We start from the raw sequence: 22,800 nt of genomic DNA, 5'->3' as shown, positions 1-22,800 counted from the left end.
GAAAGAAAGAAAGAAAGAAAGAAAGAAAGAAAGAAAGAAAGAAAGAAGGAAAGAAAGAAAGAAAGAAAGAAAGAAAGAAAGAAAGAAAGAAAGAAAGAAAGAAAGAAAGAAAGAAAGAAAGAAAGAAAAGAAAGAAAGAAAGAAAGAAAGAAAGAAAGAAAGAAAGAAAGAAAGAAAGAAAGAAAGAAAGAAAAGAAAAACCCACACAAAAATCAATCCATCAAATGTCATTACAGATTTATTAAGCCTGATGTAGAAAGACTTTTAACAGTAACATCTTCAGAAAGCATAAAAAGAGCACTTCTGTTCAGTCTTGTGCTTTGAAAATCTAAATATATTTTTATCATATAAATAATTCTTTTCATGTTTTAAGTGCATCTGTTTTTTTTTTTTTTTTTTTTTTTTCCTTTTCAAATTTCCATTTTACAATTGGCCAAAACTGAAGTCTGCATTGACTGAAATGAAGCCATTTGCAAAGCTAATGATGTTGTGAAGCATGTCTATGGTGAACCATATCAGCTAGATTTCAGAAAGGTAGTTCAATGAGTGCAGCATTAAAATGAGGGACAGCCTCCAGCAAAATCATAATTGAACACACCCAAGTCCTTAATGTCTGCAGTTGGGTTTCCTGATGCAAATTACGATAACATTTCAGATGTGAGCAGTCGCTTTCCAATAGCTGCAGTGGAAAAGAGACATTTTATGCCACAAAGGAAAGAATTACCATGTTTAAAAATGTAAATAATATATGTATAGAAACCTTTTTTATGGAAATGAGGCATTCAGGATTATGTGAACAGTTTGGGCTATTTTTTTTCCTTTTAAACACAACAGATAAAGATGTGTGATCTATTATTCAGGGCTTTAATTACAGTTCTAAAACTGCAGTGATTTTATTAAAAAAAAAAAATCCCTGGGCATAAAAAATATATATATATTTTTTTTCGTGGTAAAGTTGAGGGATTTTTTTTTTTTCAATGTATTTGCAATGATAAAAATAAAGAACAAAAAAATCACTGTTGATGGATTTATATGCTGTAAAACCATACACAGAAATACATCTTAAATGCACTGGAATACAGGCATCTTCCTGAAAACAGAAAAGGCCTTAGATAAATAGGTTTGACCTGATTTAAATTTAATGAGATACATAGTCCTGATTGTTAATAATTGGTTTGGGGAAACCCAAAACAATAAAAGCAGTAATCTCCTCTAGTATAAATTATACGAATTTATTTAGCAATCAACCAAAGAAAAAAATGCCATTAACATTTTCAATTTGTTTAGTTTAAGTTAGTTGTAATAAGCAAATAATTTGAAGCGAAATTGCCAGCTAGGCTTTGAGCAAGACAGCAAATATTGGGAAGATGCAGATCTGTGATGGATCTATCGGGCCACTAGGTGGTACAATCCTCCCAGCAGAAAGGGCTTTTTCCATTGTAAGGACCATTCATAATCATCAAAACCAAGTGAAACATGGTTTTGATTAAAACAGCCTGTTGGCTCAATAATCTTAGTAATTTTAAAAACATCCTTAATGTGGAAGAAGAACACTGCAATGTCAGAAATGGCCTTGGGGCCCATTATAAACAGCAACAAAATAAATAAGGAGGAGAAATGAGAGGTCATGAAAACAAAATTAAGCTAATGTTTCAAATTTTGACAATTATGAATTGTTCCTCCAAGAAGACATTAAAAAAAATTCAGGCACTATTAGATAAAATACAAAGAGAATAATTGTACATGTATGAGTTTTCCCATGGGACTAAGCATGCTTTAAAAGCAAAACTTGACTCAGATTTCCCCTCTTCCCCCCGCCCCCCGTTATAGCCAGCAATTGGGCAGGTCTCATGCAAACACAGACTTGCTTCTCACAGTTCCTCCAAAAACTCATCCCTAATTCCTTTATGAACCATTAAAAGATGATGACCAAGGAAACAAACAAACAAAAATTACAAGCATATTTTCTATACCAAAAATAATAATAATAAAAAAAAAAATCCCCTGTCGTGGACCAATTTTTGTAGGAAACAGAAACAAGCAAATATAACAAAATCTGTGTTCATAACATGGCAATATAGTTAATATATACAAATATGTACAGTATAAAAATGCATCAAAGGCGTAACTTTTCATCCAAACAAGCTGCAGTGCACAATGGAAAGCAGCTTGCCCCCCCCGCCATCTAAGTATACAGGCAATATAGTCTATACAGCATGCACTTGTTACAAAATGAGTGCATAAGCACTGAAACATTCTACAGATAAAGTCACCGTGAGTCCTCTTTGAAAGGAGTCCCATTTGTGTTGTTAATATATAAAAAAAAATGTGTTTAATCTTTCCTTTTTGCGGTTTGTAATATATACATTTTTAAAGAGAAATGAGTTTTTGATTCATTTTATTGTATTTTATTTTATGAAACAAAAGTCTAGAACTAACACCACGGGTCATGTAAGTAACCTGGAGATGCTGCCAGTAACAAACTTACCACATACCACAAGCATCGGGGCAGAGCAAAACTGTCAGATTTACTATAATGGCCAACTACGCTCTATTTAAAGTGGAGATGGATCTCTTATGATTCATGCTGACATATTCAAGATAATAAAAACCAAAACAAATGCACAGAAGGAGAAATAAAAGGAAAAAAAAAAAAAAAAAAAAAAAAAGAACAACAACAAAGGAAAGGATTAATAAGTGGTGCCTGAGCACTAGACAAAAGGGCATATTGTACCAGAGACATATGACAGTTAAGTACCCTGAGCCAAATAAGAACTGTTTAGCTTGTCAGCTTTTGCAACCTGTATTGCACATTCCAGCATTTGCTGCATTGTAAAGCCAAAACACTGCATTGTACGTCCTGAAGAGAGCTGCTGTTCGCTCAGTGCCAAGTGCCCAGCTGCTACGTCAGCCGTGGAATCGATGCCTGTTGTAGACACACGTGCACACGTAGTGTTGTAGTGCGCCACTGTGCACAGGAGTGTGTGTGTGCAGGGGGCAGGTATCTGTAGCTCCACTTTGGCCTGGCTAAATGCAGACATGTAAGTTTTGACCGGTATGTGGACCAGTGGTAAGTAGAAACATTGCCCATACAGATCTGCCACACCTGAGACAATCGCGTGGATGTTTGAGGACTGCACCCCCCTTTCCCTGGGGCTGATGCCCACGTGTGGCTGTGGGTTTCAAGAGCATGTCATCGTTGCATTATAACATAGCTGCATTTTGCAAAATTTTATTTTCATTTTCGTTTTCAAATAGTGATTTTTTTTTTTCTCTTGCCATCTCATCTAAGAAGTCTAAGGAAACAATTTGTTGTCTTTACTTAAAGCCAAAAAAGTGAAAAAAAAAAAAAAAAAGTTTGGACAGCTCGATGGTATGAACTCAAGTAGAGATGCATGACCTGCTAGGATTAGCATTTAATCTGGTGTCTCGAATAGGGCTTTTTACAAAGGCCTGAAGACATTTCATGAGCTGAGAGTGAAGATGAACTGGAGGTTTATTACTCTGCAGCTAAATCCAGTGGTACAGCTGTTTTACTTTTTAAAATGCTCTCAAAGAAAATATTGTACAGACACTTGGGTACAAGGAACAGCAGTGTCATCTTAAACCTTGTCTACTCGTAACATTTTTGCCAGCATGGTTAAAACAACAAATAGCCATTGGTGTAGGCTGAAGTACACCGGGATAAAAGTGCTTGTACTGGTATAAAAGTGGTCCAGCAAAGCAAAATAAGCTGTACCAGTATAAAGTGCTTTATAGCGATACAACTGTTTTTACATTAGGACTTCTACCAGCCGAGTCACATCAATAACAAAGTTTTGCAATCACTTCCCTGACATGACTATAAAACTCCTGAAGTGCAGACTGTGCCTCTGATTTAATCTGCACGGAGCTTGGGACTGTTTACTGAAGTTGTTTTCAAAACCATCTAAACATGCTAGGAATCCAAGGTTAGGACTGTGAGGGCTGTGCTTGGATCTGCGTAAATAAACCGAATTCAAGGAAGTTACTCCAGATTTACACCGGAGCAGGCGAATTCAGAATCTGGCCTTTGCGCCTGGCACACAGCCATGTGCCAAGGTCTGTCTGCAGGCTTCTGTTATCACTGGAAAGCACTCCTTGTTTCTGTATTCTCTCGTTTTCCTTTTGAAGAGATCTGGAGAACAAAATCCTAAATTCTGCATGCTTATGTGAAATAATTACTACAGTAATTAATTAAGAAAAGAAGAAAAAGGGAAATCCAGGCAGCATTTCTTTCTGGAATGCGTCCTTAGCAGCTCATGTGGTGCCATCAACAGAAGGACTTACACTGATGTCAGGTGCTGACGAAGTAGCTTCCCAGTTTGATGAAATGTGAATTGAAATTTACCTCTAGATGCATGTTGTTTTATTCCTTATTTATAAGTCTCAAAACACTGCTGTCTCTGTGGTCCAGTGCGTCATACATTAAATAAGACTCACTTTGCGCCTACCAGTGGCCTCCTCAAGCTTTTCAGTAGTGTTCCTGAAAAGTTATTTGTTTTAGTGAAATTCGATAACGTCTGCCTGATCATTTTCTACAGGAGATGATCTGGGGAAAAAAGAAAGTGGCAACCTCTGGGATGAATTGTGAGAGGGAGCAGGAGCAGCGGCCAGCAAAGCTGGGTGTCATTGCCCTGTCACGGCTCTGAGACCCCAACAGAAGCCGGTCTCTGGTCTCCCCGTGGGGGGCCAGCAAAGAGGAATTACAGCGCTGTGCAGCTTCCAAACACGGCGTCTGGGAGCAAAAACGATACGTCAGCTTGTGGAGGGAGATGGGCACATACCAGTAGCACTTTTTCAAAATATATAGAGGTGGTTATATCAGTTCTCTTGCTTGGGGACAGATGGCCTTTAAAGCCTGTTGTAATTGCAATGTATTGATCGGGAATCTGTGATCAATACAGTCTTTATAGAGAGAATTTTAAATATAAATTGCATCGTATATCTGTTTGAGAAGACAAAAGCCCTGTGCGATGGAGAGCCGCTTCCACCTAGCAGGAGTGCTGTGACCAGCAGGAGAGTTACAGAGCGGGAGGAGAGGGGACAGGGATGGAGATGGGGATGGGGATGGGGACACAGCCTCTGCCCAGCCTGGTCCCAAGCAGAGCCCAGTGAAAGTGGGAGGAAACTTTATCATGGTAAATTATTTTTGCTGTCCCTCACCGTGCGCTTACTTACACGCGCCCTCACGGGAGGCCGCTGCGGCAGGCAGGATCACGCCGCCAGGAATTAGCAGGGAGCAGTGCCCCAGAAAGCAAACCCCCTCTGGGCAGTGCTTGCCAGAGGCTGCCGCGGGCCCAAACCCGGTTCCTTTTGAATTTCTGCTGGGCTCAGCCCTGCCTGGCACAGAGCAAGTTTGTTCCCTACACAGCCCCAGCCGGGCCTGCAGCTCTCCAGTCCAACCACTGCCGTCCCCTCTGCTTGAGGAACTGCCCCAGGGCATAAAGGGCTTGGTATCGGCCAATAAACAGGGCACTTTATCAAAATATGATTAATGAAAGAAAAAAAGACCAAAAAATTAGGAAAGCAATCATCGCCCTGTGGATGTGTGAGAGTTGACACAATAGCCTGTGAAGCTGGCTTGGAAGGCCTCAACCCCTATCGTGTTAATATATAATTATTGATTTTTAAAATGACTTGTTATATCCTCCCTGATCTCTAAAAAAGCATGGAAGGTCAGTCTTGTAAATACTTTTACAAGTAGGTAATAAAAATAATGATGAAGTTGCATTGACAAGTAATTACTGGGTAGGTTTGTTAGCAGATTCTCAATTTTTTTTTTTTTTTTTTTTAAACCAACAATTATTATTGCACTAATGACAGCTATTTTTAAAGTTAAGTGTCCTTCTCCCTCTCAGCTGAAATAATAAGGGCCTGGAAAAAACACCTGAGACTGATATACTGAAATTCTTATATATTAGGCTCCAAAGAGATGCTAATTTTTTCTCTTCTTTTTAAAATAAAATACATATTTTTAAGGTGATATGGCTTATTTTGACCAGGAAGGGAGCTCCAGTTTCTGAATAAATCTCTCAAAGCAGTGTATAAGGGTAACAATTCTTACTGCTTTATTGCAGTGCAAGAGCATAAACAGCTTGGATGTGTGGTGTATCAATATGCCACTTGTTAATAAGCAAGGATGTGAATCATAAATATTCGGCTGTTTGATCACCAGGCTTTTAATTAATGTTTTGATGATCTCCAATAAGAATAAAAGTCAGAACGATAGATATTGAGTAGATATGACAGAGAAAAGATGCAATGATTTTCTATGTTACCTGATTTATATGACAGATAAACTATCAACTCATCCAGTTTCATACAGAGAAAGAGAGAGGAGAGAAGTACGTTTTCCTTTTTTATATATATTTATCTTATTGTAAAAAAAAAATAAAAATCACTTAATTCAAATGTGTATCTAAAATGTTCCCAGAGGACAGTGATGCAGGCAAAATAATCAAGGTTTAGCACTGTGTAATAAAGGTTTGTGGCCAGATTTTAAATAAGTAGCTGTTCCTGCACTTGCCTGTGCTGGAGCAAAGCTTCTTGAGCAAAGCAAGGTGCTGGGTTGGCCAGCCCTGTGTGGGGGGAACAGCCCTCTGCAAAACCTGGAGCTTTTTAGCTCCAAGTTCCCCAGGGACCAGCAGAGCATGGCTGGGGGCAGAGCGTGGGATGCTGTTTCCATCCTTCACCGTGAGCACACCTCATACCTGCTACAGGCAGCAGGAAAGCCTCCCTGCTGCCAGAATGGAGCAGCAGGTGCCCCGGGGAGCCCCAGCCCCAAATGTTGTGGGCTGGGGGGGATGCCAGAATGATACATTTTTTTTTTTTTGTTTGTTTGTTTTCTGGAGTGTATAAAAGCTTGGGAAAGGAGCAGGGATGGAGAATGGCACACGGTTTTTCCCGGGTGGCATTTTGTCACGGTGCTGCCTTTGGGCCTGTGCTGCAGGCCCTCACCTTGTGTAACTTCACTTAATAACTCCGAACTGGGCCGTGCAATTTAACAGCTTCTGAGGAGCTTGATGCTAATGCATTGATTTTGCTTTAATAGAATTTTGTTGTCAATGGACGGTGCTCAGCACAGTGCAGGCTTCAATCTTTACCCATCTGAAGGCTCTGCTCATTTCCAGTTGAGCTCCGTTCATTTCCAGTTGAATAGGTTAAGCAAAGACAGACCTCACTGTTCTCAATTCACTTTATGATCCTCCCATCATAAAAAATAATATCAGCACCTTGCTTTTCATGTCAGAACTACATTTGAGCTGCTATTCCCTATGCCCATGAGTAAATCCCATAAAAGCCGCCCCGTTGTACTGTCGCTATTTTTCCTTGTGGATGATTGATTGATGGATGAGTGCTGACACTTCAATGAAGCTATTTCGACTGCCATCTCAATCCGATGATGTGAGGGGTATATTTTCTGTCCATGCCTCATTACTTCAGAATGACATTCCTGGAACTTCATTTACTTTTTCCCTCCTTCCCTCAAGCGCCATATTTTTTCCCATCTAGGTTATGCATGCCATAAAAAAAGCAATTTGCTATTATATGTGGCATAAGGGCAACACTTTCCCTAGGAGGTAAATAAGAAGGGCCTTTTTTTCTCCTCCATGTTGAGTTTAGGGATCATGTCAAAATTTCCCAAACATTGCCAAAAATGGCCCTTCTGCACAAGCAGTAGGGCATAGGGTAAACCTGTTTAGCCTGATTTTGTGCATGCTGTGCTTCAGTTTTATCCTCGAATGTCTCAAATAAAATAAGAGTAAAAGACACCCCAAAGCCTTCTCTTCTATGAGAAAGATCCTATTCTCAAATTGTGCCTAGCATACTTTGAATATTTCATTTTCAATGGAGTAGTGTTTACAACTGGATCCAGACTTATTTTTCCCTCGAGACTGGGGAAAGTTCATCGTTAAATGCAGAGATGGATTTGTCTACTGGAGGTTGCTTGAGTTGCAAGGAAATGCTCAGCTGGAGTAAGCAGGGCTGCGCCTGGTTTTCCAAACAGTGCACTAGGTAACGCGGGGCTCGTGTCGTTAGCATATCCGGGAAGATTTTGCGAGTTGACTCGGGACCCGATTTTAATCTGTGTAATACAGTATTCCCGTTAATAATAATATATAATTAAGACATCCGTTAAAAATCCATAACGTTAATTTAATGGAGAAAATCTAATACAGTTCTATTGGAATTTTTACGTTAAATTAACTTTAACGGGCTTTTAATGGATGTCTTAATTAGATCTCATTATTAACGTGAATATTCCACAAATTAAAATTGGGACCTCAAAGTTTTAATGAAAAAAGTTACAAGCACAAATCCAAAATCGCCATCTTCTCAGCCCCCTTCCCACCAGGTCCCGGCTGACTTGCAGAAGAATGCGCGGTCCAGGCAAACTGCACGGGCAGGGGGACAGCGTGCGGACCAGATTCTGATCTCGTCTGTGGTGGTGTAAATCCAAAGTGACTCCACTGACTCCAACAGAGATAATCAGATTTACACCCACCTAACTGAGAAAGGAATTGTACTTTATTCTCTTATATCTATATATAGATATTTATATAGTGATATTTATATATAGATATACCTATATTCATATAATGTTCAATAATCTAACAATAGTACTTTTGTTAAAAATCACTCCATCGCATGTCTTGTCATAAACCATAATGGAGATTTAAATATATATATATCTGAGGAATAAAACAAACTGAAAATAATCCATTTTAAACAAATCTTTGGCAGCAACATGGTTAAGCATAACTATTTGAACAACTTGCACAGAAGATTAACATTGTTCAGAGGTTTTTTGGCTCAGAATCTGTTTTAACTTAATAATTCTTGTACTTACGGTGATGTATTGATCCCTAGTGCAATGACTGGATTGGGCAACCCAGGTGCAACAGTAATAGCTGCACTGAATAGAAACATTTCCTTTAGACAAACTATCCCAAAGGGGTTATAAATAGGAAATGGACATTACCATGAAAAGTAAAGCTTCCAATGTGACTGCATCTTGTGTAGCACACTTGGACATTAAACTATGAAGATTTTTTTTTTCCTGTCAAGTGTTACAAATTGACGAAATAAGTACATCAATGTTCCCAGTCATTATCTTACTTCAGTGGCACTTTGTTTTAGTGACAGCAAAAAGGGACAGTGGAGACCAGACAGCCCCAGTGCAGTTTATCAATGAAAATCTAATATCGTCCATAAGCAGGGGAGTGGAAATCAATACTTCATTACCAAATTGTTAGTGAGGATGAAGAAGAATAGCTGGAGTTTTTTTGGCAGTCTTCTCGGTCCGGGTTGCTGTGAGTTCAATGTCAGGAGTGGAGTGACGTGCGGAGACAGGCTGGGTGCGGGAAGCCTGGGCTGGAGAGCTGGAACTAAGGCATTTGTCCTGCAAGCAGAAGAAGAGTAACTAGTGTCACCAGGCTTTTAATCATGAGTCCAGATTTTATTGAATATGGACTTTTTTTATCAAGAGAAATTCTGGAACTGAGTCAGCTTTGCTTTACATTGTCTGCCCATAGGCTTGCAAAAAGGCAAGGACACAGAAGAGGGAAAGAAACCCCCAGCTCCTTAAGCCTATAACGATGCTGGGATTAGTGGGTAAACTCCAGCTGATGCAGGTCCACCGGGTCCTCTGAGCATGCTACTTTACATCTCTGCTTTTCCCTTGTGTTACCTAAACTTGGCCAATACAAAGAGGCTCATTACAACCAGTCAAGAATCTGCTCCGAAATCCTCAGGGTGAACTGGACATCTTGGTACCCACATTGTGCTTACATTCCTGGGCTATTGCTGTGTTATTTGTGTTTGTTGTGGCACCTCCCCTCCCCAGCATCACGAGCTGCTGTTCTTCCGTGTGGACCTTTCCTGCTCTGCAGTGACTAAAAGTGCTAAGTGGCTCTAGTTGTGAAGTTACTTCCACACAGAGATGGAGGGTGCTTGTTTTAACTTCATTCAAGATGTGAGTTTAAAAGTTCAGCCCAAAGTTAAGTTCTGTTTTGCTCATAACCTGGGGGAAAGATACTGAGAAAAGCAGTAGGGGAAAAAAAGGAAAAAAGAAAAAATGAAAAAAAAAAAAAAAGAGAGACGAGAAAAAATAAGGTGAGAAATGAGTCAGGCAATAAGTAGGGTGAAAGTCAATCTGGAGAGAGCACAGGAAAAAAAAAAAAAAAAAAAAAAAAAGACCAGCAGTGGGCAAAGAGGCGGGCAAGGAGAAATATGTTACTGAAAAATATACTATCTGTTCAAGGGCATGCACGTTTCAGCAAACACAACTCAGATCCTGAGGTGTGTTTCCAGTATGCCAGCTAAATCAACTGGAAATTCAGTAGTAGCTTTATTTAAAGTAAAATAAACCCAGCTTTTCAAAAAATTCCATATGAAAACAGAAAAGTCTATTGAGTCCTTGTTATTTAGTTTTTAATCTGGTTTGTTTTACAATATCTTCACCCTTTCAGTTTTCACAGTGATGCTGAGTTTTGCATTGGCAACCCAGACCTGCTATGGAGAAACTGTTGGAAGGAAAGAAGAGGTTTGGCAGCTAAATGTAGAGATTTTTTGGCACCGGAGAATGCATGGAAGTCCATTTGAAACTGTGGCGAATACCTTAGATCATTATTCCCACTTAAAAAATATAAAAAGCAATCCATGTTGACACTTTAAAATGTTGTCTTTAGGTTTCAGAGGTAACATTCCAGAGCAATTTGCACTTTGCAAAGCTATTATTTTTCACTGCAAAGGGACAAAGCTATGTCAGTTTACACCTTGATCAAGTTTTAAAGCAGCCCAGAAGCCTTGCTGTTGTAAAGCCTGGAGACGAAGCACAGCCGTGGTGTGAGCTGGCGCTGCTCACATGGCCAAGTTCACAGCTGCAGGCTCGCCCCCTGCAAATGGTCTGAGCACAGCCTGCAGCTATGTCACAGGCAGTTGACTTTTTACCTTTCTGAGTGGGTTTGGCAGCCCTCTCCAGGATGGAAAACTCCCTGTGACACAGCACCGAGCTCCTACCTTGGGCTCTTACCAAGCTCTGATGGCAGAGCACCTGCCTGAGGGATGGGTGCAGGAAGCACCCGGGGCTGCTCCTGGTCCTGCACAGGCAGTTTTAGGGGCTGGTCGGTGTGGGAGCAATAACTCTTGATTAATTCAGTTCTGCCTCCCGAATGCCATTAGGACAATAAAGCAGCATGTAGTTTTACTGAAAGTGCGAAGTCTGGGCAGGAGGCTTGGTTTGAAGCAAAGTAATGGCAGAGCACTGGTTCCCTGCCAGTGGGAAATATTTATCCAGGGCTTGGACTGGAGAACTGAGAAGCCTGACGGCCTCCTGCCTCCTTTTCTTTCTCACTTTGTCTAGAGGAAGGTCTTAAACCTCTGTGCTAGACCAGCAGCAAAATCAGCTTAGTAATATTTAGCTTCGCACTGCTTTAAAAGCTGTTTGTGACCATTGTGTAAACTTCTGGGGCTCAGCTTCCGTGCACTTGACTAATGGTGACATCCATGCGTGACTGAAATCAATTGGGATTGACATTGATTTCACTGGGGTAAGTACTTCACCCCTAGGTCTTTTGCCCAACCAAAGGCTTCATCCTCTGGTTTTATTTACTTATTTATTTATTTTATCTTTTTGCATTGTTGTCACTGCAGGCTGGGACAGGACTTTGGAAAATTAATTAGTGGGAGGCCTGATCAATAAGGGTCATAGTTTATGTATTTCATTATCAAGTCTCTAAGAGATTCAGGGAGTATGTGGAGAGTTTGTCACTTGCAGTCTAGGGCATGGCATCCTGATGTTCAAATACCACTCAATGGGCAAAGTTTGTTGCTTTCTGGGCATTTATTGTAATGTAGCTCAACCTGTTCCATAAATAAAACTCTACTATTTAAATTACATCACAAAAATGCAACGGAGCGTGTTCATTATGCTGGCCTTGCGCAACATATGTGAAATACCAGATGCAGATACCGAAGCTTTGCTTTTATTTAACATTAATTATCAAGCCATCAACAGAAGGAAAAAGTTGTATCTCTTGTAACGTGGATGTGTCAGGACTCACAAGCACCGTCCCCCTCCTCGTCCATGGCACAGCTACCCTCTCCTTCAAACCTCACCGTAAAAACACAGCTGGGAAACTTCTGAAGCAGGCACTCTCGAGAATGTCCTCAAGAACGTCTCTCAAGAATGTTCTCCCAAGTCCTTTGCTTGGGGTTTGCTGCCATAGTTTGCTTTTTGTGGTCTGCAGGAAAGCGCTGGCCACTTCAGTGGCACTGCCTGGGGTGTGTGATGCTACCCTAGGTCCAGTCAGATGACGGCAGGTCCATGTGATTATAATGTTCTTATTTTATGTATTTTTCCCCCAGATCTTTGCTAATATCATTTTATCATTCTCTATTAGCTTAGTGGGATATTAAAAATGACAGTATGTATCTGTCATCCACCAACCAAAGTCCACAGCCTCAAAACCTTTTCGTGCTGCAGCAGTACCTATAGTAATAAATTGCAGGACTCCTAAAAGGCCAAATGGAAAGGCGCAGACAGTCCCTTTGTGGTTACCAAACATGTTATCTCTAGATGTCATTTTTGACCTACTTTTGCTAGATTTTTACAGCAGCAGAAAATCTATCCCTTGAAGATCATCCTCACACAATACCTAGACAGGGACAAAAAGTAAATCTGCGTATACTTTTTTTTTTTTTTTTTTTTTTCATTTAGGACTCCTCTCACCATAAATTACAATATTACAGACTCTAAATGCGTTCTCGTTACCCATAATTATAACTAAAATTATATCAATCTAAACAGTAACTACTCAAATGATTCATCCTGACTGCAAGGAGCATGCTCTCTAAGTTGTGCCTGCCCATCCATTTTAAAGCCTTGCGGCAGGAATAGCTTTCCAGAAGGTCATTTAACAGCACATTAAATAAATAAATAGAACATATTTATTTCAGAAAACACATTCAAATAGGAAAGGAAAGCATTTTGGGAGAGGTAAGAATAACCCTTGTGAAATCTAATACTTTCAGCTCTTCTTTGTTTTTGCAGAGGGCACAGCACCCACCCAAACCCGAGCACAGACCCCACATGATGTTCATAGGAAGGGGGCCCTAATGTGCTCTGTGCTGAAGGGTGCTGTGCCAAGAAGCTGTGCTGTGCAGGGCACAGAGTTTGCAGGCAGCTGCTCCCCAGCAGCCAGCAGCGGAGTGCAGGAAAAAGAGACCCCTCTATCATTACGACCCACCAGCAGGTGCCCAAGCACCTGATGTCCCTGCAGGACACACCAGACCTTGTGTGTTCAGCCTGTGCCATCAGCCACACAGAGAGAAGGGTGAGAAACAGGTCTCCTTTGTTGTACAATGTGTTTCTGTCCCATGACCTAAGCTTGTGAGAATGCGGGACAAGATAATGGAAAAGAAATGTGGGCTCTAGCTCAGATGTTCCCGGGGTGTGTCTGCTGAATGCGAAATAACGCCCAGGTGGAGGAATTTCGAGACCGCATTGTCTGGGATGGTAGAAGCTACATTTAATAAAAACTTGAAGCCATTAAGTTCTACTTGTCTCTGAAATCTCTTTGTTGGGGATACTTTGTTAAGAGGCTAAAGCCAAAGGCAAATAAAAGGCCTCGACTTCAGTAGCAAGTTCACCAGAGCTCCCATTTGCAGCTGTTGTGAAACACCTTGCTGCAGGAGGTCAGGGAAGTTGTGTGACTTGCATCAGCTGGCCTGCTCCAACAGCATGGGGTACAAAGGAAAGCTCTCATTAAAATCTGCCAAAAGAAAGCCTTCATTTTTTGAGTTCCTTCTTTTCAATAACTTCTGACATCCGAGCAGGAAGTTTTGTATGGCTTGTTTCTTAGCTGTGACCTGGGTTGAGAAAAACCCTTAACCATGTGCCAATTTCCAGTGTGCATAGTGCAACAAACATGGTTATCTGGCTCTGCAGGCAGCTGTTAGCTGATCTTACCAAACACCACGGCTGGGCAGTGCAGGTACAGAAATGGTGACATTTTAGGGATGTGCCTGTGCACGCACTTGTGTGAACCAGGCATGCTCTGAGACCTCAGGGAGATGCAAGAATCCCTCTACATATGCATTATATGATATATATATGCATATATGTATAAATATATAAATAAATGTCCTTTTATATGGGAGAGTATATATATAAATTTCTAGACAAGATGCAGCCCAGTCAGAGCTACTGAGTGTGTGCAGCCGTGCCCAGCTCTCCGGGGTTACCAGACGTCCCTGAGCAAATACAGCTAGATCCTCCAAATCCACCTGAACAACACAGCTCATGAAAATGCTGACATCCTTTAGCCAGAGCTCTCCCCAGAGGGCTGGCAGTTTCTTCTCTGAGTGACTAGAAAAGGATCTGGGAAGGTGTGAAAACAAGGAGCAGTGAGATGCCTGGCCCAAAGACAGCCCTGGTCCTGCCTCCGTGTGCAACCATCAAACTGCCCATGGGACTGTGCCGTGCCTCAGAATGGGTTGGGGGGTGGGGGGGATTTAGGCTGAAAAACATCAGAGAGAAGAGTGTTTTTTTTTTTTTTTTTTTTTTTTTTTTTTTTTTTTTTTAATGTTGAGTCAGAGTTAAAATCAGGGCTTGCGACTCCCCATGTTTTCACAGACATATGGGGAAATCCTGGCCTCATGGACAGTGGGATTTCATGTTGCAAAAGGCCAGGATTCACCCCTGATCTCATCTTGGTCCTTGAGGTGACGTGGGTACATGAGTTCAGCAACAAAGAGGAATACCCGTCACATCTAAGAGGCACAAAGAAATACCGAGACTGAACCAGTCCCTTCCAAACACTAGTGCACACACACAAACCCAGTACAGAGATAGCCGGAAGGATCACAGACTTGTAAAGGCAAAGAATAAAGAGAGAACATTTTGTTGTTGTTTTCTTTTTTTTTTTTTCTTTCTTATAAATAAAGTATAGTCATCAAATCACAATGTATTTGAGAGCACATTATTGACAGCCTATTCTTGGAGGGAAAAAATGTGGATTTTTTGGCAAAGTCTCTATTTGCTAAAGATTAAATTGTTCATTGTACAGGGCACCATCTGCCCTTGGAGAGAGATTTAGTTGATGGCAGCTGCAACCAAAGTGTGGAAGATATAGCTGAATTTCTGGTTTCTTTTCAACTAGCAACTGTCATTACAGGTCACATGCAAACTGTGTCATTTTCAGTGACAAGCAGGTTCTGTAGACTAGGGTGCTTGCTACATTTTAAAATGCCACCTGTATGGATCCCAGAAGAGAAATAGCTTTTGTAATGCACCTTGAAAAAAGTGAGTTTACAGCAGATAAGACAAGGCAGTTATGGTTGAACTGTCCAGACGCTGGCAGTGGGAAGGAGCTGGGTTCACATCCAAGATTAGTGAAGGTAAAGCTGGGTGGATGTCAGGGTGTGCTGGTAAGTCACAGAAAGCAAGATTTCCCCAAGTAATTTGGGGACTAAAAAGGCCAAATTGTCATCTGCAAGTGTTTACTCAACTGCTGCATTCTTCAGTTGCCTCGTGATGTAGTCCCTGGTTAGACTAAACCCACATTTTTTCAGTTCTGAGGAGAATTTCTTAATCCTTACACTGGAGGCTGTCGTGGAGGGATTCCTCCCCAGCCCACTTACCGAGCCGTGTCTTTACAATCGCTGGATTCATGGCTGGAGTAAAGGGTACCGGAGAGCAGGGAGATGCTGAGTTCCTCTCTCTACTTTCAGAGCTATTTTGGTATTTCCCATAACTTGTCACTGGCTAAAACAAAAAGCTCTGGAAAGGAATTTGCACCTCTTGCCTCCCCCCAGACACCACAACCATGTGCAAGAGTGTTGCATTCCCTTTCTCCCCTGAACAAAACAGGAGAGGAGAAGTTAAGAGCACACCGGTACATTTTATTAGAACTAAGAAACAAAGCGAAACAAAAAAGCAAACCCAAACCTCTTCCCTTTCATCCCTGCCTTGCTATGAAAGTGCCTTCATATTTGCAGGCTTGCTGACAATATTTCAGAATGGTACATCACACACAGCCTCCTCGGGAACAGCAGACATTGTCAGTGCTGCGAGACAACTGCTCACTGGATTGTACTTCACAAAGATTCGGTATAAAGCATTTCTTTAGAAAAAAAGATTTTTGAAATTTGTGAGTCTCACAGCCTTTCAGACAAGGATGAGTTCTGGTTAATTTTCTTCTGATGATTTCCACATTTTCTGCAAGAAAAACAACTGTGACTATAGCCTTAAGACAGACTGAACTAGTTGTAACATGCCTAGATATAGGAAAAAAAATCACGTGAAAGAAGTTGTGGGACACAAATTTATTCTCCAGTTTATTCCGTTCAGTTTAACTTTCAGGTCTCCTATGCAATTTTGTCATGGTGGAATGGGATCATGTTTTGAAGCAGAAACTGATACTGCTGGAAAATCTTTAATAAATCTGGTCTGATTAAATCTATGTTTTTGGATAAAAGTTTTTTTTTGTTTGTTTTTTGTTTTTTGTTTTTTAAGGACAGAGTCTTTGCCTTCTCAGAAAAATACTGAGGTACCAGTGCAGCTGTCTGACTGCTCCAGGATGTGCCCACCAGACCACTCAAACCATGCCTCCTAGGAAAGGCTCCTGCTTCCATTCCTCATTTCTGTGGCAGAGCAGAAGCACCCCCAGCTCTTGAGCTTTACTTAGGCAGATGCACCTACGTACACCAGTGACTTGGCTGAGTTCAAGTGTTTTCAGGATCAGGGCCTTTAAAGTAACATTTAGAGAACACTTGAAATCCAAGACTATATCTGTCTGGGTTATTTTCTGCAGAAACCAAAAGGGCTGCTGACATGAATTAATGTGCAATGTACTGGCTTCCTTTTCTTTGTGAGGAATCACTTAAAACACAAATTCCCACCTTAAGAACCAAACCAGTGTGTTCAGTGCACTACAAGTAAATCACCTACGTCGTGGTGCCAGAGCTGCACATGCTCTTCTGTTGCTGATTTATCTACAGAATATATCACATGCCAGTTACTTGAATTAGGATCATGGGGAGGAGGGAATCATTAGAGAGTCAGAGAAACTCTAAAGCATAAAGAAAACTTCTCTGTTTGTCTCCTCCACGATGCATGTTTTATTTCCTCTTCATGCACTGACAGCAGTGATGAGGCAATGGATGCTATAATCCTAAGCAATTGCTTTTGGGGGTAGCATCATTAGGGATACAAACGTTTGCTACAGCATTAGCTCTGAATTTCCCGGTCGTTGCAGTGTGCTTAGAGGTGCTGGTAGGTGAACGACACAGCCCGGATCAGGGATTTCACTGCTGGTTATGTTTCCTTTGCTATCAGAGTGCCTCAAAAAACCAGGTAAATTAGACTTGGAGAAAGGGACACTGCATCTTTGAGTAATGAGGCTGGGAAACAGGGAACACATTTTCCACTAGCTCATGTCTCACTGTATGGCATTCCGATTTCGTGACACTTCATAATAAATCATTGCTTATCACTCACATGGGAACATAACATGGTTCAAGTTAAGATTCGTTAGTGATTGTAAAGAAGAAACATGAATTGCTCTATATCAGGGCTTTTTGATCATCTTTCTGTCCACTGCAGGCATTTTTTTTTATCATAATATTTACTGTAACTCTTGTTTAAAGCATAAATAAAAAGGAAAAGAAAGGGCAAAAAATATGAATAATGAAAATAAATTTGTCTTATTTATGTGTTTATGTAAGCATTTGGCAATTACTTTGCACAGCAGCTTGTACTCAGTGTCAGACTGCAGCACCAACATAAGTTTCTAAAGCTGGGATTTTAAATATATACATGTATATGCGTGTATATATATATATAAATGAAAAGCCAATATATTCATGTTCTGGAGGAGAAGGTTCTAGCAGGCACAGGAGTTCAGCTAGCACAGGTAGAAGAGTGTCCTACAGTGCCGTTCCCCTGGACGGGCAGCACAACAGGGCAGAAAGCTGGTGGCACCGGTGGAGATGAGGGATGGGAGAGCTGGACCAGCTCTGCTCAGGGTGCACCTGGGGTATTTGCAGTCAGCCTGGTGTCTGTGCCTTGGGATCCAGTTGAGGCTGGAGGAAACCAGACTTTTGCAACATATCCAAGAGGTGGGACAGCACTGGAGCATCCTTGCTTCAGCCCCTGTCCCTGTCCCTGCAGCAAGCTCAGGGATGGCAAAACATGGGTTGGATGGGGCAGATGTAGTGGCTGCACGTTACTGAGTATTCAGGCAAGTGAGTCTTCTCTGTCCTTCAGGATATGCTTTTTTTTTATTATTTATTTATTTATTTTTATTTTCCTGTGTGTCACAACATTTTCATTGACAATTTAGGGAGAAAGGTGAAAAACTTCTGATCTCACAGATGACATCAGTAGTGTTTTAGGGGAACGGTAAGTTTTGTATAAATAGACTTACTAATAGAAGAAAAAGGGAGCTTGCTAAATAAAGAATTAGAGCAAATATGAGAAATTTTTCACACACACACACACACACACAAAAGCCAAAAAGCAACCGTGATCTCCTCCTTCCCTTTGGTTACAAATACTTTTGTTTTAATTTGTTTTCTTTACCTTTTTTGTTTGATGGTGGGAGGTACCTAAATCTCTAGGATAACCTGAGAGAAATCAGATAAGGTAAATATTTACTGCAACTATAGCTTTGATTATTCCCCCTTCAGTAATTTGCTATTTATTATATTAATCAACTCCATAAGGTGTCATTTCTACTGCTCCCTGGCTGAATAATTTCCAAAACTACAAACAGCTTTCAAGATAGTTGCCAGACAGGCGCAAATTAATACTTTCAGAAATTCTTCCTAGAAACATTCCCACGAAGAGAATTTTTCGCACCCTGTATTTGTGTAAAGGAAATAGAGTTGGGTTAAAAAAAATTGCCAAAGTGAGCTTTTAATTGTTTTTGGCAACATCTTGTATGCACTCTTTTTTCTGCTTTTATTCCAGCTGAATATTGATGTTTTATCAAAAATAACAAACACATTAATACCTTTGCTAGAATAAGTAGTCTTGTGAAATCTATGAGACAAGCTGGCAAAGGAAGCAAGGTTGTAGTTAACTGTTTGCTGCATTAGGGGCTTAATTTAGTAGTTACATAAAGAAGAGACCTGATCTGCTTTTACTGGGGCAAATAATCCCCTTGATTTGTGGGACAACTTGTCTGAGTAAAATGGCATTATGACCAAAGGACAGTAAATTCAGTCGCCTGATCCGTCTGATCTCTTTCCCTGACACTCTGAATCGCAAGAATTTGTGGCTGTCCTGGCCATTGTCTTTCATCTCCAGCCTGCTCTCTTAAACTCAGTTTTGTTTCTTGTGCCCATGGTCTAGGGTTCTGGAAGACTTCCCCATGCTCAGAATCCCCCCAGACCATATACTATAAAAGCATTATGGACAAAAATATAAAATACCTTAAATATAAAGTTTTTATAAGAAAATAAAAGTCTGTTCTGGTAGAGCATAACATCAGATACATCTATTATACATTACTTTTTGCTTATGACCAGTACATGATCATATACAAGAATTAAACCCCCCATGACTTGACCAAGGAAAAAGAGATGATTTTTCTAATATAAGTGGTATAGTCTTAATCTGATCTCACTTGAAGTGGTATAGTGAATGGGATTATTCTCCATTTATTTTGGCTTATACTAAATTAGAATTTTTACCCCATAAGCTTCCTGTAATTTTTGTGAGTGGAACTGCCTTTGTCAGCATTCTTAACATTTCCCCATGGATAAGGTATTAAAAAAAAAAAAAAAAAAAAAAAAAAATAAAGCAAGCACATTTGCCCTACGATCTCATGTTTTATCCTTGAGAAATGATGTTTTATGGTAGATTTTTGTTGTTGTTTTTCACTTTTCCGTAGGAAAATGCCTTAATAACTGTCTCAAACAGAGCCCAGAACAAGAGAGTGCATCTTCAAAATGTTAATCCTATTGCAAACTATGCCTGGGTTAAAAACAGATATTGAAACAGGGGAATAAATATTTGACAATGCTGTTAAGGCAACTTTGCTAACGATTTTTGAACAACCTCCAACTGAGGTCTAAATGTCTGCAATATCCATAAACAACTCTATACTGTCCAATTAGGGAGACAAAGACATAGAGTCCTGTCAGGAAGATTTGCATGGCTAAGTGTCTGAGATCACAGAGACGATGAGGGATCGTTCAGAGTGATGGGGGATGCACAGAACGGATGACTATCATTACGATATTACAGAGGCTTACACCTTCCCAATTACTGGCAGGATTCATTAATTACTGCTGCATTTCCCTAATAGAATCCTCTCTCTTTGGCTTATCGCTACCTTCCCTCTGTCTATGTAAACCCACAACTCAGCAGTCGATCACCTATGAAAAATTAGACAGTGTAGCTTCTAGTGGCCTATTTAAAATGAAAAAGCAACTGAATAAGGAAAAAGAAAAAAAAAAAAAAAAAGAACAAAAAAATAGGGGCTGTAATGCAGATATGTGGGAGCTACAGAAGTGGCATCCGATGGGTTTGGAATTCTCTTGTTATTGAACTGTGTGAGAAAAAAATCAGTGGCAGCTGCAGTGAGAAGCATCATGGTGGGTTTAAAAGCACAATGAAAGCATTTTACATAGACATACGTACACACACAAACTATAGGCAGATTGCAAAGTGACAATTACTTAAGGCCTGCTAGGCTGAAGTTTCACAACTAAGATTGGTGAATATTACAGGGGCTCGATGCTGTTGCAATCGACTCAGCCCCATTAAAGATAATGGTGTGAGCATTTCCATGCTGTCATCATGTTACTATCAACAGCATTATCAGTATCAACTGCTTTTACAATTATGCACAATGGCTCTCCCTGCACAAAGACTTAGCAACCACCAAACTCGCTTTCTTTTTAAATACACTGAAAAGAGCGTAGATTTCAATCCTTCATCTGTTCACAGATGAAACAACATTTCTAAATCGTCACTGATAGCATTTTTTTCCTTCCATTCTAAGAACGGCCAACTGTTCTCAGCGATTTCTATTACATTTCCTACCTATTATTTCATGTAATGGCATTCCTTAAATTTTAAATTAGCTTTGAAGAATAAAAATAATTGAATTCCTGCTGTTTTGTGTACATAGAGGGTGACAGGAGCTAATGTGATAATTTAAACTGTAAATGAGTCTTCACTTTGTGTTCATTAATTACAGCTAATTACTGAATTACAAACCTTCTTGGTTAGGCACTGTTATGTATTCATGTAGCATGTTGGATTTCCAGCTGGTAGAAAACTGCTTTATAGACTTACAAGCTGACAACCAAGCTACCACCGAAACAATTCAGTTTGAAAAATAAAGGCAGGGTGGGGGGCGCGTAACTGCTCTTGCTCTTTGAATTAAGTGAGTGATGGGAAACGGTGCTGCAAACTTGAACCTCAGGTGAGCGAGGATTCGCATACGTAATTATAAAGCACACACTGCATTTGGTAGGGAGAAAGGCAAGGGTTTTCAGCTGCCACTTTGGGTGAAGAGCATGAGTCTGCTCTGCTCATACCTGCTTTACACCAGGGTTGATCCTTGATTCCTTGTTTGAAGCAGAATTACTCTCCTTATAGAGGAATACCAATGAGGCAGAAATGAGGCCCTTGTAAATGAGGCCAGTGCTCCTAGTACCAATTCTTCAGCTACGTTCATGAACAGCAGGGTTGTAATATAAAAATGAACATCCAAGCAGATGCGCATTGCATTCCGTACCTAAGTGCTCATTGTTCCTTACTGAAGGGTTGGATGTAATGCCATGGGGCTGTCTTGAACAGTTACTCAACATTTTCTGCGTTGAATGGTTCTGTCCAAACCTCTCCTTTGGATACCTTTTGTCTGCTGATGTTTCATATTGAAGCTGAATGCACTAGTTGAAGTCTCTCTCCCGGCAAAGTGAGCAGGAGGAGTACCACAGTGACAACACCAGCCATGCTCGCTTTTTACAAGCTACAAGGCTCAGTGCCCAGAGAGAAAACCATGGCAGGTGGCAAAACAGAAAACATAAAAACAAAACAAAACAAACAAAAAAACAAAACACCTAAATTCTTTATAAATACATAGACCAGAGATACAGAGGTTTCCCTTCTGTCAGCACTTGCTTTTTGCCCTGATTTCACATACTTTCTTCTCTTTTAACCCAAGACAGGCCAACACGTGCTGCATACATGTTCCCGCACACAGCCCCACTGTAACCCAGCCATCCCCATGCCCACGTGAACACATTTGCTGGCAAAGCCCCCTCCTAGCCACAGGTGGGCGAAGCATCAGTTCCTGCTCAGAGCAGCAGAGATAGCAAGAGACTATTAAATCAAAAAAAAAAAAAATCAATTAAAACTATTTAATTAATTTATTCTATGACCCACTTGGTCTTCCAGACCTGGGATTGAGAAAACCTGGATTAAGGGTCCCGTCCCATGGGGCCAATGTTGGGTTTGGAAAGCAGATCCTTCTCAGGAGATCACGGAGTTTTCTATGGTCTAGACTGGAATAATTTAACTGAATAATACATAAATAGCAAGAAAGGAAGAGCTGGATTCTCAGCTGATATAAAACTCTGTGGCATCATTAATTTCAGGAGAGTTATGTTGATTCACAGCAGCTGAGGATACGGCTCAATAGGTTTGTAATAATAAAGACTTTGATGAGAGGCCCCTGAAAGCGGTAACACTAATGTGTGACTGCTCACATAAACACCAGCTCAATGACAAGGCTTTTCTGCCTAAGAACTAGTCTG

At 40.5% G+C, this 22,800-nt stretch overlaps 1 protein-coding gene across 3 annotated transcripts in view; it reads right to left on the bottom strand.

The window, feature by feature from the left end:
• Positions 1–220: 220 nt before the first annotated feature.
• Positions 221–22,800, bottom strand: part of TSHZ2 (teashirt zinc finger homeobox 2) — a 221,635-nt gene continuing 199,055 nt past the window's right edge. For all 3 annotated transcript variants that reach the window (XM_035344213.1, XM_035344211.1, XM_035344215.1), the window contains exon 3: positions 221–9,424. Coding sequence is in view for 1 of the 3 variants with exons in the window: in XM_035344215.1 (XP_035200106.1) it covers positions 9,423–9,424 (2 nt within the window). In the remaining 2 variants the exon portion in view is untranslated. The remainder of the gene's footprint in view (positions 9,425–22,800) is intronic.

Source organism: Oxyura jamaicensis, chromosome 20 (assembly GCF_011077185.1).
Source record: "Oxyura jamaicensis isolate SHBP4307 breed ruddy duck chromosome 20, BPBGC_Ojam_1.0, whole genome shotgun sequence".
Taxonomy (NCBI): domain Eukaryota; kingdom Metazoa; phylum Chordata; class Aves; order Anseriformes; family Anatidae; genus Oxyura; species Oxyura jamaicensis.
This window is presented reverse-complemented; position numbering and strand designations above follow the sequence as displayed.